Below are 16,632 nucleotides of genomic sequence, written 5' to 3'. Positions count from 1 at the left end.
TTGGATGGTCACGCATATTGAGCTAAGATAAATCATAATCGATTATGTTGTCGGCATGTTGTATATTTTTAAAGTAAATAGGCATGTGAACGAAAAGGGAATCAGGAAGATGGATCGCTGTTTATAACCACGAGTTTGGTAATTGGTCTTGTAATAGTGCCTTTCTCTGTTAAAAGGTCGGCTACACGGACGCGACCATCATTGCCAGGATGAACTTTTATGACTCTTCCTAATCGCCAGGCGTTAGGTGGCATATTTTCTTCTTTTACTACGACCAACATATTCTCACTTAAGTTTTCGGAGGGCTTTTTCCACTTATTTCGTTTATGTAACTCTTTGAGGTACTCCTCTTTCCAACGAGTACAAAAGTGTTGGTGAATAACTTTCAAACGCTGCCATCTATTGATAAGTGACCTAGGAGATTCCTGAATATTTGGATCTATTGGCGTTAAGATAGGAGCCCCTATCAAGAAATGACCCGGAGTAAGTGCGGAAAGAATGGATGGATCTTCGGATAGAGGACATAATGGGCGGGAGTTTAAGCAAGCCTCGATTCTGGAGAGTAATGTTTGAAATTCTTCAAATGTATGCTTGAAATTCCCAGCCATTTTACGAAAGTGGGACTTGAAACTTTTTACCCCAGCTTCCCATAGTCCCCCCATGTGCGGGGCTCCAGGTGGAATAAAATGCCATGAAATATTCTGATGGGCATAGTTGGACTCGACAGCTTGCTGGGTGGTCAGGAAGAAATTCTTGGCAATAACTTTCGAGGCACCCACGAAATTGGTACCGTTATCAGAATGGATGTGGAGAGGACAACCTCTTCTGGAAACAAATCTGTCAAATGCAGCTAGGAACGTATTAGTGGATAGATCTGATGTTCCTTCGAGGTGAATTGCTTTCGTAGAAAAGCATACGAACAAGCAAGCGTACCCTTTAGTAATGCGGCAGGATCGGCCGGCATAATACTTTATGTCAAAGGGTCCTGCAAAATCCACCCCTGTGTGGGTGAATGGTCTAGAAAATTCGGATCTTTCGGGGGGCAATGCGGACATTATTTGCTCCTGAAGTCTGTGCTTGTACACAATGCATGGCTTACACTTATTGATCGTAGTCTTTATCAAGTTCTTAGCTCTTACAATCCAGAATTGTGAACGAATAAGCCTAAGGACTAGTTGATTACCTCCGTGAATCGAAATCTCATGAATGAATTTCACCAACAACCGAGAGTATTGACAATTATACGGAAGGATGATTGGGTGTTTCTCGTCATAGGACAAAGCTGGAGATGAGACAAGTCTACCGCTTATTCTTATGATGCCCTCCACATCAAGGAATGGATTCAAATTCAAAATGGAACTTCCAGAAGGAATCTGTTTCTTAGAAGATAGGGCTAGATATTCGTTTGGGAAAAAGGCCTTCTGCGTCATCAAAATAAGTCGATTTCGAACTAGTTTAACCTCGGAAGTGTATATGTTCTTGTCCTTTCGGTTGAAACTAGACCTAAAATTTGGATGAGTGCGGTAGAAAAAACGATAAACATATGCCATAACTCGGACTGCCCTTGCAAATGAGGAAAATCTTTCGAGGACATCTTCAAATTGGCTGAAGTAGGAAAAATGCACTTGCACACTCTTTCTTTCGATTTCAATCGTGTCCTTCGGATAATCTTCAAGAGTTGGCCAGCTCTCCCCAGGGTCATTCAACCATGGAGGACCATGCCACCACATCTGGTTGGTCGCAATCTCCTCTGGGTGGGCACCGCGGCTTGCCAAGTCAGCAGGATTGTGCTCTGACCTCACATGATACCAGTTTGATGGGCTCACGACCTGAGTGATCTTCGATACTCTGTTGGCTACAAATGTAGACCAACAACTTGGAGGTTTTGCCAGCCACGACAAAACAATCGTCGAATCGGTCCAGCAGAAAATTGTATAATTCTGAATCGGTAGCTCTGGAATCAAATGATCCAGCATTTCTGATAAAAGTGTAGCCCCACATAGCTCGAGTCTAGGAATTGAGATAGACTTCAGTGGTGCCACCTTAGTTTTACATGAAACTAAATGGACGAAATTGGACTGGCCATCACTTATACGGACATAGATAGCAGCAGCGTACGCCTTTTCCGAAGCGTCGCTGAAACCATGGAACTGAACGGTACACTGTGGACTAAAACCGACCCATCTTGGAACCTGTATGTTATTAATAGAGGGATAGGCGTGCTGAAACGACTTCCATCTAGGTAATGACTCTGGAGAAATCTCGTCATCCCATTTGGTACCTTCAGCCCAAATGTTCTGCATTATCAGTTTGGCCGTCACAACACATGGAGCAAGCCAGCCGGCCGGATCAAAAAGCCTGGAGATCTGTGAAAGCACTTCCCTCTTTGTATACCTGCAGTTGCTAGGAAATGGCGTTGCAGTAAAGAAGAATGCATCCAATGATGCATTCCAACGTATCCCTAACGTCTTCGTTGTAGAGCGATTATCGAACTCAAGGAAATCTTCATAAAGAAGCTGATCAGATGGAAGATCTGAGAGGATTTCTCTCGAATTAGAGGTCCATTTTCTCATAGAGAACCCCGCCGATTGCAAAGCCTTCATTAACTGGATTCTGGAGTCAATAGCGTCCTGAATACTGTGGGCACCCGCCAAAGCGTCGTCAACATACATGGAATTTCGTAGGATTTCAGACCCAAGTGGGTATAATGAACGTATATCGTCTGCCAATTGCCTAATAGTTCGAATTGCCAAAAAAGGGGCGCAATTGACCCCAAAGGTCACAGTATTGAGTTCGAACTCTCGAATATGCCCATCAGGATTCTGCCGAAATAGTATACGTTGATATGGTCGTTGCTCGGGAGTGACCAAAATCTGTCTATACATTTTCGTTATGTCTCCATTAAAGACGTAGCGATAAAATCTCCACCGCAGTATAAGCACGACGAGGTCCTGTTGCAGCACAGGACCAGCGTGTAAAACCTCGTTCAAACTAGAACCTCTAGATGTAGGAGAAGAAGCATTGAAGACTACCCGGACCTTCGTAGTCGTACTATCCGGTTTCACTACGGCGTGATGTGGCAGATAATAATGTCTGGAACAATCAGATTCGTCTCGGGGAAATACCTCAGTCATATGCCCTAAGGAAATGTAATCTAAAAGGACTTTGTCATACTCTGCCTTGAAGTGTGGATTTCGAATAAGCCGGGCTTCATTCCGATGAAACTGTGCCAAGGCACTATTTCTGGAAGGACCCAAAACTGTCTCCCTTTGGAACTCTTCCCTGAACGGAAGGGTTACTATATACCTCCCTTCGCAGTTCCTTTTAGTCGTTGCAACGTACAAATCCTCGCAAAATTGATCGGCAGGGGATAGGAATGTCTTTCGAGGAAGGTCCTCCACCTCCCAGAAACGTGAAATCTCCTCATTTAAGGAGATTTCGCAAAAATAGGAAACAATCTTGGATATGTGTTTGGGTTCCGCAGGAACTGGTCCTGTAAGGATCCATCCAAACACTGTTTCCTGTGCCAATAATGAACCGCAAATTCCATGCCTTACGCCAGGAAGCATAATGAAGGGGAATATATCACCTCCTATCAAAATATCAATCTTCGAGCTCTCATAGAACCTAGGATCAGCCAACGGAATATCTGGCAAGTCGGAAATTGATTCAGGGTCAATAGTTCTTGACGGAAGCCTCCCTGACAAATGAGGTACGACAAGTGCCGCCGCAGTGAATCGAAAACTCTCATCTTTACTCGAACCTAATACGAATGAACATTCCCTTTGGACGGAAGCGGAAGTAGTATTGTTCAATCCTAAAATCTCAGCACAGGCCCGTTTGAACGGGAGTTTCAGGTTATGGAACAGTTTCTCAGAAACAAAGGTGCCCTCAGATCCTGAATCCACTAAAGCCCTAGCAAGGTACTGCAAACCATTGTGGCACACCGTGACCAAAGCTGTGCCAAGAAGAACGGCCTTAGACTGGCTGGAAAAGCAGCTCTGTATAATTCCACCTCCGGTGTTAGTGGACTGTATATGGACTGCATTGGTATTGTTCGGAGATGGCGAAGGATTGGAAGCAATATTCGAGTTGGATTGGGTAGGAATTGTAGAATCTTGTTCCCGATGAAGTAGCGTATTGTGGCGTTTGCCACATTTGTAACAGGAAAACTTGCTTGAGCAATTTTTCACGGAGTGCACTTTAGAGAAGCAATTGAGGCAGAGATTGTTTCTCTTTATCTCATTCAATCTCTGATTCTGAGTCATCTCCAGAAATTTAGGACATTTCCGAATCACGTGGCTTTCACCTGTGCACAGTCGACAGTTCGACAGTGTCACCTTATTCTGAAACGTCTTAATGGCTTTGTTACCATCTTTCGGATTGGACTTATCGGACACTTGCCTTGGACTGGAGCAAGCTGACTCCTTTCTGCGGATCTCCGATACAGATTCAAGTGTTCGGTGACGATTCGTCAAAAACAAATCAAAATCAGACCATCTTGGTATCACCGTCTTATCAAGAAGAGATTGCTCCCAGAGCGTAAGAGTAACATCTGGGAGCCGATTAGAACATATAAAGACAAAAATAGGGTCCCAACTCTCAACATCTATAGCATAGAGCTTCAACAAAGAAATGCAACCATTGATATCTCTTTGCAAATTCTTCAGGGCAGTACCCGTTTCGGTCTGAATCAAAGGTAAATTGAAGAGAGTCTTTAGTTGGATATTCACTAAGACTCTTTTGTTCTCGTATCGGGCACACAGGTTCTTCCAAGCAATAGAAAAGTTCTCGTTAGTCAAAGGCACCTTTTTTACGATGTCATTTGGCTCCCCTTTCGTTCGTTGATTGAGATGGAACAATCTTTCAACTGGGGTGAGCCTTGGGTTCTTAATACATATAGCGGTGAACATATCTCGGAAGGTAGGCCAAGCTGGATAATCACCGCCGAAGACTGGGACCTCACAGGGTGGAAGCTTAAAACCTGGTTGTTGAATTGGAATTGAAGTGGGATCGGTGCGAGGAGCGGGCATCTCCTGAAGCAATTCTCCTAAGTGCGCAACACAGCGACAGTATGTATCAAAAGCATTCCTAAATTTGAACTTCACGGTCTCTATCTCGGAAGCGATATCTTCGTTTCCTTTAGATGTCTTAGCATCAGTCTGAGCCTCCTCGACAGCCTCAATTTCGAAGTCGGAAAGGCACTCTTCATATGAGGCCCTTAATCTTTCCCAGATATCTTTGACTTCGTCTTTATGGGTCTCAATGACAAACCTAGACGTTAATTGGGTCCGCTTATCATTCAAATTTGCCTCAAATTCGACCAGTCTATCTGAAAGTCGTATAAATCTATCCAAAGACATGGTGGCAATAAGGACCGATGTGATATGGGCGCGAGATTAATATGGGCTAGACTGGTGGGTCAAGAATTTAGAGTACCGCAAAAACCCTCCTATCAAAGCATAGAAAGAAGGACAAAAATCGTAATATATATGACCCAAGAGCCCAATAGAAAAATATCTATTAGAGACCGGGAGACAAAAATATCCTGTCCGAAAACATAGACCTCCCAATGAGACCCTTTTCGAAGAAACTAAATGCAAAACTTCGATATGTACCACAACCAAAAAAACCTTTCTAGAATTCGATCCAAATGAGTTCCTAAAACCCAAATAATTTCATTTAATTTAATTCAATTTAGTATCAGCATTTACTTAATGTGAAACAAATACTGGTATCTGGACATCCGAGGAAATTGAACTTACGTATATCAACAGCTCATAATATCGCTACGAATTTCTAGACAAAGAACCACTGTAGAATACACGCCAGGCCTATCTAAAGTCATGACGTCATAAGACAGCTGATACAAGAAATTTATATTCAAAGTTCAATGACCCCGAAATGGATGAGAGAATGAAGGCGCAGTGAAAAACAAAACAAAAACGAAGACTCTCTGTATGTGGGTTGAGGTATGGCTTGAAATTCCACTCAAGAGAATGAGAGCTCCGATTACAAACAACCTCACGGCAGTTCACAACGGTGATGGGATTAAGATATTGTTGGGACTTCCAAGCCTGTGTTGGAACTATTACTTCGGAAAGTACTCATCTCGAATAGTAAATAGCATTCCCGTCTATTGCAATACCAATTGTCACAAAGAGATGTTATAGAAAAGATATAAAGCAGCAATCGTATGGAATCTATGTCACAGTGATATGTGCCTGCACTAGTAATACCGATCAGAAGTGGTGTCATCAAACAATTGTACCCCTGTGGTACGAGTTGTCCGCACTGACATATAGTTTCTACTGAAGTAATGAGTGGAAGCAAGACCACTGCCAAGCAAAAGAAATCAATTGGGACGATAAATCCAAAGAGAGTTATTCTCTTATTTCTCCTACTCTCGAGAATATGAAACACAATGAAATTGATTCCAATATAAAATAGAAGTGCACGTCTAATATGGAGCGGGGAGTAGGTGAGATGGGAGTATGGTGCTAAGTACAAAGGAGTAGAGGGGAGGATGGGAGCTGGTGTGCTGTTGCTACAGGAAATTTAGAAACTACTGAGATGGCGGGATGAGAACGATTACAATAAAAATGCAAGCAAATGGATTGATATCAAGATTTGGGGGAGGGGAGAAAGTCATGGAACATATAAAAAGCTGCAAAAAAATACAACATTCATGCATACATATGCTGCATATTACAGTGCACAATGTTTTTCGCATTGGCTACTGACTAAAAATACAAACTCTGGCATCACGTGTAGAAAAATAAGCCCACCGTATTTACACACTTTTAATTGCTTCGGCAAACAATAATTACATATTTCAGTAGGTCTCTGCCGTCCTGAACTGTTATAAACAAGAAACTCACCAGGCAATTCGACATTAACCTATTAGTTTTCAACCAGCCTTCTATTCTTCTACCGTGAACACTGTTTTGTGGACTTAATCTGTTCTTGATGGCACGTGGCGGAAATGACTTATAGTTTATTCAGTGCATTCAAAAAACACGTCGTTCTCTCTCCTTTTGTAGTCACAGCCTTTTTAAATAGATATAATTCCTTTCTTTTCTACATAAATATAATTTCCCAAAGCACATGTGACGTATTTCGCCCTTTCTTAACTAAGCACATGGACTTCCAAACTCACTCTATCACACTTGTTATATGAATGACTAGGGACACAAAAAAGCAAAGTTAACCAACCTGTTTTCTTCCAATGCTGTTGAGTTGAAACGGCGGAATTGAAATCCCAGAGAGTCCTCCAAATATGTACGCAGGTTTGCGTATCCGGTTCGAAGGACCAAAAAATGATTGTGTATACAAAATTGGAATCGATCTGCAGGAGATATAGGAACGTCTCATGAGCCAATCACAAAGTCCAAGAATTGTTGTTGGTGATAGACTTTATGGTCTCCGCAAGAAGTAGTGGAGAGTGTATTTCCAAGTATTATATAGGAAGAAAACCAATGGAGTAAAAACAAACAAGTGAGGATGGAATTCAAAACTTTGGATTTATTTACAAAGTTGGATCTTACCAGTGCAAAGATTACAAGCGAAAAAAGACAGTTGCCTTGTAAAGTTTTGCGGAAGTCTAATTATGACAAGTATGGTTTTAAAGCAAAATGCATTTAGTTAGATTGGCAAATCTAACTAAACGTCAAGTTATTGGTATTTGGGAGTTTTGTGTATTAATATTAGGGGTTGACACATAGGTAGGGAAAATGCAGGGTTTATGTTCATTGTAACATAAACAGATCCCGTTATACTTAAACACATTTAGAGGTGGTGATCGATAAAGATTTTTTATTTGTCCATAGGCAGATTACCTTCGAAAAAATGCGATATCGAACTGTACTTTAACTTGTATATCTGTTCGATTACACAGAAATTAAGAACAGCAAATGTATTAGACTCATCGCCACACAGACCATATTTGAATATATGTGCCTAATGTATTAAACTTCTGACTGAACATCTTAGTCTTATAAAATGCGTATTTTATTTCATATTTTTTCAAATGGCCCTATTTCTTGTTTGTTTAATTAGCAATTCTTTGATTTCCAATTTCTCTTTATCTATATGCATTTCTTTATGTCTGAAATCGTGATGGTGCAATCGGAGACAATGATTGTATCTACGGAAGTACTTAGTACTATGATAACGTCTATGTACAATATTGGCATGACTGCAATTTCTTTCTTTCCATGCTCTGTTACAGCTACTGCTTTGCTGTGCAAAATGGCACTTGCCTTGATAAAATGTCTTTTAGTAACCAGGTAATAATCGCGAATCTATCACGGTTAGTTCTTTTATTATCCGTATTACCAGTGTCAGTATATTCTTTGAGTCGAACCCTGGAAAATAAGTGGTTTAATTGATACTAAGTAAGATTAAGGTGTCCGTCATTAATGCAGGTTTAGCATGTTAGCATGTTGGTATGGTTATCGTATCTCTTATCGGAATCTTTTTGTCTTGTCGATCTATTTAAGGTGATCCCTAGGAGGAACATCATTAAGTTTGACCCAGGATCCCAAAATTCAAGTGCCAAAGCCTTGAGTGTGTCGCTATAAATCTTGAGTTTCAAAGCTGAAAGATACCTCTTCAGGCCTTCAATTGCAGTAAACATAATGTCGCGAATAGCTGCCTAAATCGTATATGTGTTTGGCAGTCTCAACAATATGTTGAGGTCAAGTTCATATAAATGTTCATCTTTAAGTCAGATGACTACTATCACGGCCTCAATTTTCGGGGCACAGGGGTGAATGCAATCTTAACACACTCAAAAATAATATTTGTTACAAAAATTAAAACATGAGAACATTGTGGCTAGACAAATTGCCATGACCACTGCTGTGAGGCTAAGAGAGCTTTATCTTAGGTCATGTGGCGCTACGGACACTGTGTTATCCTTGGTACAATGCCCGATGTTCCAGGCAGTGTGGATTACGCATTACCTGAGACGCCCTTTTTTAAAAAAATACTTTATAAAATATGACTAAAAATGACTGAAACCAACTGGAACTACAATATCCCTGGTAAAAGAAGTTACATAGACTTCTTTACGGATGGTTCCAAGCTAGACGATCAGGTGGGCTCTGCGGTGTACACTGAAGAACTAGGTCTGGTCATATCGAGAAGGTTACCAGACCACTACAGTGGTCTGGTAACCTGGTAGCAATTAAAGAAGTGGTGAAATGGCTGAGATATGATGTCGTAACGACGATTGGCATAAATATTTTCTCAGACAGCCAGGTAGCAATGAAATCTATGGGGAACACATTTCTAAATTGAAAACCCGCTCTTGACTTTCGCAGATATCTCAACCAGGGTCTTCAGATGCAAGAATTCATTGAAAAATCCATGTCCGGTTAGTATGAATCCCATACTTAGACCGAGGCCAAAGTCTGTGTGGTCCCGTATCGTAATGGTCTCTCGTATGAATACTCGTACATTCATTTCTTCGCATTGTGTACCACAGATTCGCACATTGTCTTTGTCCATGGCGGTGTTATGAGTGGATGGAAAAGGAGAATCAAAACACCGCATTAACGCAATACAAAAAATGCAAATTTTGCCCATGAACATTCCACAAAGGAACAGGGGCAAACTTCTCACACATCAATGAGTGCAGTCCGATTCAAGTTTAAGCTCAATGATAAGGGGCCTCCTTTTTATAGCCGAGTCTGAACGGCGTGGCATAGTACCTCACAAATGTTGCCATCATTAGGAGGGGAAAACCACCGATGAAAATTTTTCTGATGGTTTTGCCAGGATTCAAACCCAAGCGTTCAGCGTCATAGGCGGACATGCTAACCTCTGCGCTACGGTGCCCTCCAATAAGCCTGCTACCCTGAAATTGCAGTGATAACAGAACTATTGCTACAATAGCAGCAAAATTAACTACTAATATTCAGCAGACAGATCGGTTTATATGGCAGCTATATCAAAACATGGACCGATTTGAACCATACTTAGAGCAGTTGTTGGAAGTGATACCAAAACACCACGTGTAAGATTTCAATCAAATCGGATGGGAATTGCGTCCTCTAGAAGCTCAAGAAATCAAGACCCAAGTTCGATTTATATGGCAGTTATATCAAAACATGGACCGATTTGGCCCATTTACAATCCCAACCGACCTACACTAATAACAAGTATTTGTGCAAAATTTCAAGCGGCTAGCTTTACTCCTTCAAAAGTTAGCGTGCCTTCGATAGACAGACGGACGGACGGACATGGCTAGATCGACTTAGAATGACATGACTATCAAAAATATATTTACTTTATGGGGTCTCAGACGCATATTTTGAGGTGTTACAAGCAGTATGACGATATTAGTATAACCCCATCCTATGGTGGAGGGTATAAAAACTTCAGCTTCTAATATCACATGCTTGTCTTTAAAACAACAAATAATAATGTCAAAGCTACGCATGCGCCAAAGCCTGTGCTACAGCGTAAAATAGGAAGCAGAAATATGGCCACATGATTAATAACATTTCCATTCATTGTTTCTTGGGTATTTCCTGAATCAAAATGCATGAGGAACGAACGACAACATGACTCATTCACCCTGCACATCAGTAAAATCCACCTGAAAAGTTGTAAAAAAAATACAAAAGGCTGCATACTAAAAAGTACTGAAAAAACACATCCAACATCAAAGAAGGGGCGAAATAAACTGACGTTATTTGTATGTACGTTAACTGTTCCTCTTTTCGTGCGTGTTGATTGTTGTGGGAGGCGGTGGCATTGTTAAAATCTCAGATCACTCTACTAAATGAAAACACAATGCTTTACATGATTTGCCTTTTTAAATGATGAAATGATGGCCTGAAGACAGACGCACAACATTCAGCAACTCTATTTAAGATTCATGCGGAACCATATCGGCATAATGATCTCCATCAATGGGAAATAACATTTTATCATCCACATAACAGAGAGAAGAAAGCTTGCTAGCAGCATTCATTCAATACCATGATAACGCATGACATGTGTTAGGGGGAAAACCAGTGCGTTTCTTAGAATGATCAACTTTAACATTGAATCATTGGTAAAATCTGTGATTGACAATGTAGAACAGGAACTATATTATTGCTGGAACATTGATTATGGTATAGGACTTTGCTTATGTGGTGGGTACATTCACTTCTTATGAATTGTGTTGACCCATGGAACAAACAACCCAACTTAAATGACTTATCCACTCACTCTCACATACAGCTGCTCATTCATGATTTATGAATGAGGTTGGGGAGCAAGTGTGACGTTTTTTTTTAATCCCAACCACCATATGTAGCCACGAAGGGGACTTACATCAATTATAAATGTGAAATGATTTAAGTGTAAATAAGTTAAAATGAATTGAATGATCAAATCAAGGTTAAGATCAAAGCTTGCTCTAAACATTTGTATTGTTGATAAATATTTGAATGCGTATGTGTCGGTTAACTTATGATAGCTACACTCACTTCTCAGGGCTTTAACCTTTCAAAATTGTATATGAATCCACAGAAATTTATATTGGCTGTCAGTCAAATGTTGCATTTATGGATCAGTACACGTCACGTAACGAGAATAAACATTTATTTATGCAGGTGTTCCACATTTGCTGGCACACTGAAGGAATATTTGCTTTTTATACCCTCAACCATAGGATGGGGGATCAGTAACTTTGTTATTCCATTTATCGAAATATTGATCTATAGACTATAAACTGTATGTTTTTAGATCACCATGACATTTTTAATCCAAAAAGTCATATCCATATTGAAATTTTACACAATAACTACTTACTGATGTAGGTCGTTTGGTTTTGTAAATGGGCCAAGCCTGAGTTTCGTCGAAGTAATAGAGTAAGCAGTTGCGGCCGGATTATATTTTTTGAGGATGGAAAATATACGGGATTAAGCGTAAATTCAGTCATGTCGAACCCAGATCTCAGATTAGTCATAGAACTTAGATCCATTTTGTTCGCCCAAGGAGAGGGTAGAAAAGGAGCAGAAAATGAAGAAAAGAAATATGGATGGGTCGATTTCGAGACGGAACATGTTAGGTTAGGTAAGGCTAAAGAACACGCTCCCGGCAACTTTATTTGACAGTCGCTTCTCTCGGAGACTCTTGGTCCACTGTGTCCGTCCTAGAAATAAAGGAAATAAAATAGGTTGAAAGCTAAGGTAGGGATGAGAGAGAAACGACTTTGTTCCGTCTCGCCTGTCGTTACAGAAGTCCAAAATGACAAGAGTGTTAAATGTGTGTAGAGAGCTTAGAGAAAACAAGTAAAAGCGTGCTAAGTTCGGCCGGGCCGAATCTTATATACTCTTCATCATGGATCGCATTTGTCGAGTTCTTTTCCCGGTATCTCTTTTTAGGCAAACATTTGATAAAAGGGAAGAATTACTATAATATTGGAGCTTTAATATCAAGTTATCGTCCGATTTGGACCATAATTGAATTCAATGTTGGAGACCATAGTAGAAGTCGTTGTGTAAAATTTCAGCCAATTCGAAAAAAATTTGCGCCCTTAAGGGGCTCAAGAAGTAAAATAGGGAGATCGGTTTATATGGAAGTTGTATCAGGCTATAGACGTTTCAGACCATAATTGACACGTATGTTAAAGTTCATGAGAGAAGTCGTTGTACAAAATTTCAGTATCTAGAGATCAATTGCGATCTCTAGATACTCAAGAAGTCAAGAACCCAGACCATTTAAAGCCATATTTAGCACAGTTGTTGGAAGTAATAACAAAACACGTCGTGCAAAATTTCAGCCGAATTCGATAGGAATTACTCCCTGTAGAGGCTCGAGATGTGAAGATCTCAGATCGGTTTATATGGCAACTATATCAGGTTATGGATCGATTTGAACTATTCTAAGCACAGTTGTTGAAAGTCATAACAAAACACCTCATGCAAAATTTTAGCCAAATCGGATAATAATTGCGTCCTCTAGTGGCTCAAGAATCGGTTTATGTGGCAGCTATATCAAAACGTGGACCGATGTAGCCCATTTACAATCCCAACCGACCTACATTACAGTATTTGTGAAAAATTTCAAGCGGCTAGCCTTACTCCTTCGAAAGTTAGCGTGCTTTTGACAGGCAGACGGACGGACGGACATGGCTAGTTCGACTTAAAATGTCATGACGATCAAGAATATATATACTTTATGGGGTCTTAGACGAATATTTCGAGGAGTTACAAACAGAATGATGAAATTAGTATACCCCCATCCTTTGGTGGAGGGTATAAAAAGAAGATGGAGAAATGCAATATGGATGGGTAGATTTCGAGACGGAACGGAAAGGTTAGGTAAGGTTAAAGAACACGCTCCCGGCAACTTTATTTGCCAACCGCTTCTCTCGGAGACTCTTGGTCCATTGTGTCCGTCCTAGAAACAAAGGAAATTAAATAGGTTGTAAACTAAGGTAGGGATTGAAATGAATGTGAGCGAGAGAAACGACTTTGCTCCGTCTCGCCTGCCGCTACAGAAGTCCAGAATGGCAAGAGTGTTAAATGTGTGTAGAGAGCTTAGAGAAAAAAAGAAGTATTATCCTATGGTTAGGTTAGGTTTAAGTGGCAGTCTGTCATCAGACTCACTTAGACGTTTTCGTCCATTGTGATACCACAGGAACAGACGAAGCAAGATGCCTCCTTGTCCCTACCGTTGAACCATCGAGATCACTGTAAAAAGTCCAATAACTTGCGAATGTTCACATTCGCCGAATCAGACAGGTCTTCAAAGAAATTAGAACCTAAAGTGTAACTCCTTCTGACTGCTAGGGCGGGACACACACATAGAAGGAGTTCTATAGTCTCATCTTCTTTCATGTCCTCACAGCTTCTGCAAAAGTCGTTGCTGACAACCTTCAGTCTGTCAGCATGTTTTCCGATTAGACAGTGCCATGTCATGACGGACACAATGACTGAGACGTCTGTTCTAGGCAATGACAGCAAAGCGGTAGACCTCTTCAAGTCTAGATTAGGCCACATAGTTTTGGAATGCCCACAGTCCGCTCTTTGTGACCATCTATCATATGTTGTCCTTCGGGCATTTTCCTGAAAACTTAGCTTACATGTCGCTAGAGGCATACCCACAAATTCCAGTATCCCTGGAATGTGTAGAGTAGGTCCTAGTCTCTCAAGCTCGTCCGCTTTACAATTCCCTGGGATATCTCTGTGGCCCGGCGCCCAGAACAGGTGAATTTTGAACTGTTCGGCCATCTCTGATCTGCGATAGTCGAGGCGGTTTTTGTGTTCAGAAATACGTTCTCCAGGGATTTAACGGCTGCCTAGCTGTTTGAGAAGATATTTATGCCAATCGTCGTAATGACATTATATCTTGGCTATTCCATCACTTCCTTAATTGCAAGGATCTCCGCTTGATACACACTGCAGTGGTCGGGTAACCTTTTCGATATCACCAGTTCTAGATCTTTAGAGTACACCCCAAAGCCCACCTGGTGGTTCAGTTTGGAACCATCCGTATAGAAGTCTATGTAACTTCTGTTACCAGGGATGTCGTAGTTTCAATTGGTTCTATCAGGAATGGTGGCACAGTAATTTTTATCAAAATTTTTTATTAATCAATGGCTGGTGCATGGCGCGGTTCTTCAGCTCCAGGACAATCGACCTCCTCATTACTGGGAACCTTGGCTTCAGGAATTTCACTACTTTGCAGTGTGCAGATAAGTTCCGCGCGTTCGCCTTAGTAGGCATTCACTGTTCCAAACAGCCAGCACCGGGTGGGAGCCACCATCGCTGTCCCGGCGCGGGATGACTGTGAGCACCACACCGGTTGGAACTTTGAGCGCCAATTTGTGGTGTTCATCGCCATTACGAAAGCTCAGCTGACAGCTATCGAGCGTCCGCAGGTTGCACTCGCGTACAATTATCGGCATCGAGTGAAAGGCAGGTTGCGCGTCCGAATGTTGCGTATGGTTCAATGCTCCGTAAACGGAGTGCATGCACCTGCACTAGCGGACAATCATCGGCATCGAGTGGAGAGTCTCAATGAGAGGCCGGGCGGCACCGACACTTGCTTAAATGCCAATGATACTGGAGGTTGCCTCGGGTTCAAATCCTGGCGAGAACATCAAAATAATGTTCAGCGGTGGTTATCCCCTCCTAATGCTGGCGACATTTGTGAGGTACTATGCCATGAAAAAACTTCTCCCCAAAGAGGTGTCCCACTGCGGCACGCCGTTTGGACTCGGCTATAAAAAGGAGGCCCCTTAATATTAAGCTTAAACTTGAATAGGACAGCACCCATTGATAAGTGAGAAGGTTGTCCCTATTCCTTAATGGAATGTTCAAATTTACATATGCATTATACTCGGTATAACATGGCGAGTTCTCGCGGCGATCGATCATATGGACCGGACCGAGATTGCTAACTAATGTGAGCTTGATGTGGATCGCTTTCTCCACATATCAATGGGACTACAACAACAAAACATACCTCTCGCAGAACTCATCCTCGATACAAACCTGGCAAGTTTGTCAACCACAACGTTCCCCGCCAACCCTTGGTGACCCGGGAGCCAGTACAATCCGACAGCAGCTCCCAAACGACCGAGTCTCTTTTTGCAGACGGAACATGTTCTCAGCGGAAACTGAATCCCTCTTGAATACATTAATACAAAGATTATATTTAGGGATAGGGGTGGTTTAGTCTCTGACAAAACACCCACTAGCCAACATGCTTACTTGGAAGAACGCATATACAACCTAGCAAGAAGATATGGGGACTATCAAGAGTTCCATGGAACATAAGCAATACTTCCTAGCCGGTGCCTCCTACATGGTCAATACCTAGGCTATATTAAATGCTTTGGGTAACATTGGCGTGGAACTATTCCTCGAAATGGTTAACCACCATACAGCTGAACACGATTACAAGCGCTACACTGAGAGACATAAGTCTCTGGTTTGTTTCCTTGCGTACTGATGGACATCATAAACGGGACCCTGAAGTCTGTGGATACCTGGGCCTCTAGCGTTGATCTAGGAGTAAATCCGGGAAAGCTGAGATGGTGTTGTTTACCACAAAAACCAAATATGAAACTTTAAATTGTCACGGCTCCGAGGTCAAGGGATGTCTTTATCAGCCAAGTATATAGGCGTTCCCTTAGATTATAGACTATCATAGAGACGTTGTAAGCAACCTATGGATGTGCACTATTAAAACCATACCGATACTCTCATATGGAGCACATGTGTAGTGGCCTGTAATGAAAAAGGAGACTTCACAAAAAAGAGTTCAGAATAGAGAAATTTGCATGCATAGTAGCGACGGGCCTATGCGTACCTATCTTATGAAGTCCTCAACACGATGTTGCACCTTTTACAGATAGATATGCACATCAAGGCGCATCCGGCTGGCTCTGCGGCAAGATTTAGCGATCTGGAAAGCTAGAAAGACAGAACATATGCCCGCATCCTTTACTATCTGTTAAGGTACATGAATACTACACTCTCTCAATAACTTTCAGCCAGTTTTTTGAGGTCATTGGACTGAAATGATGGACTTCCGTGAGATACGAAACCAAGTTTGGAGTGCTTCTAATCGAAACGAGCAAAAAATTCTGGTTCCAGTAAAACAGTGTGGAATCTTTCA

At 41.5% G+C, this 16,632-nt stretch overlaps 2 protein-coding genes across 4 annotated transcripts in view; one reads left to right on the top strand and one right to left on the bottom strand.

Annotated features, from left to right (window-relative positions):
• Positions 1 to 16,632, top strand: part of LOC106083743 (putative ferric-chelate reductase 1 homolog) — a 106,488-nt gene that overhangs the window by 69,904 nt on the left and 19,952 nt on the right. The window lies entirely within an intron of this gene.
• On the bottom strand, positions 102 to 5,363 carry LOC131997942 (uncharacterized). The gene has a single exon (XM_059369830.1). The coding sequence runs from the start codon at positions 5,361 to 5,363 to the stop codon at positions 102 to 104; it is 5,262 nt and encodes a 1,753-aa protein (XP_059225813.1).

The sequence above is a fragment of the Stomoxys calcitrans genome, chromosome 5, assembly GCF_963082655.1.
Source record: "Stomoxys calcitrans chromosome 5, idStoCalc2.1, whole genome shotgun sequence".
In the NCBI taxonomy this organism is placed as follows: Eukaryota; Metazoa; Arthropoda; class Insecta; order Diptera; family Muscidae; genus Stomoxys; species Stomoxys calcitrans.
This window is presented reverse-complemented; position numbering and strand designations above follow the sequence as displayed.

Coding starts and splice junctions, on each gene's coding strand:
- LOC131997942 (XM_059369830.1), bottom strand. CDS start 5,363: ATGTCTTTGGATAGATTTATACGACTTTCAGATAGACTGGTCGAATTT.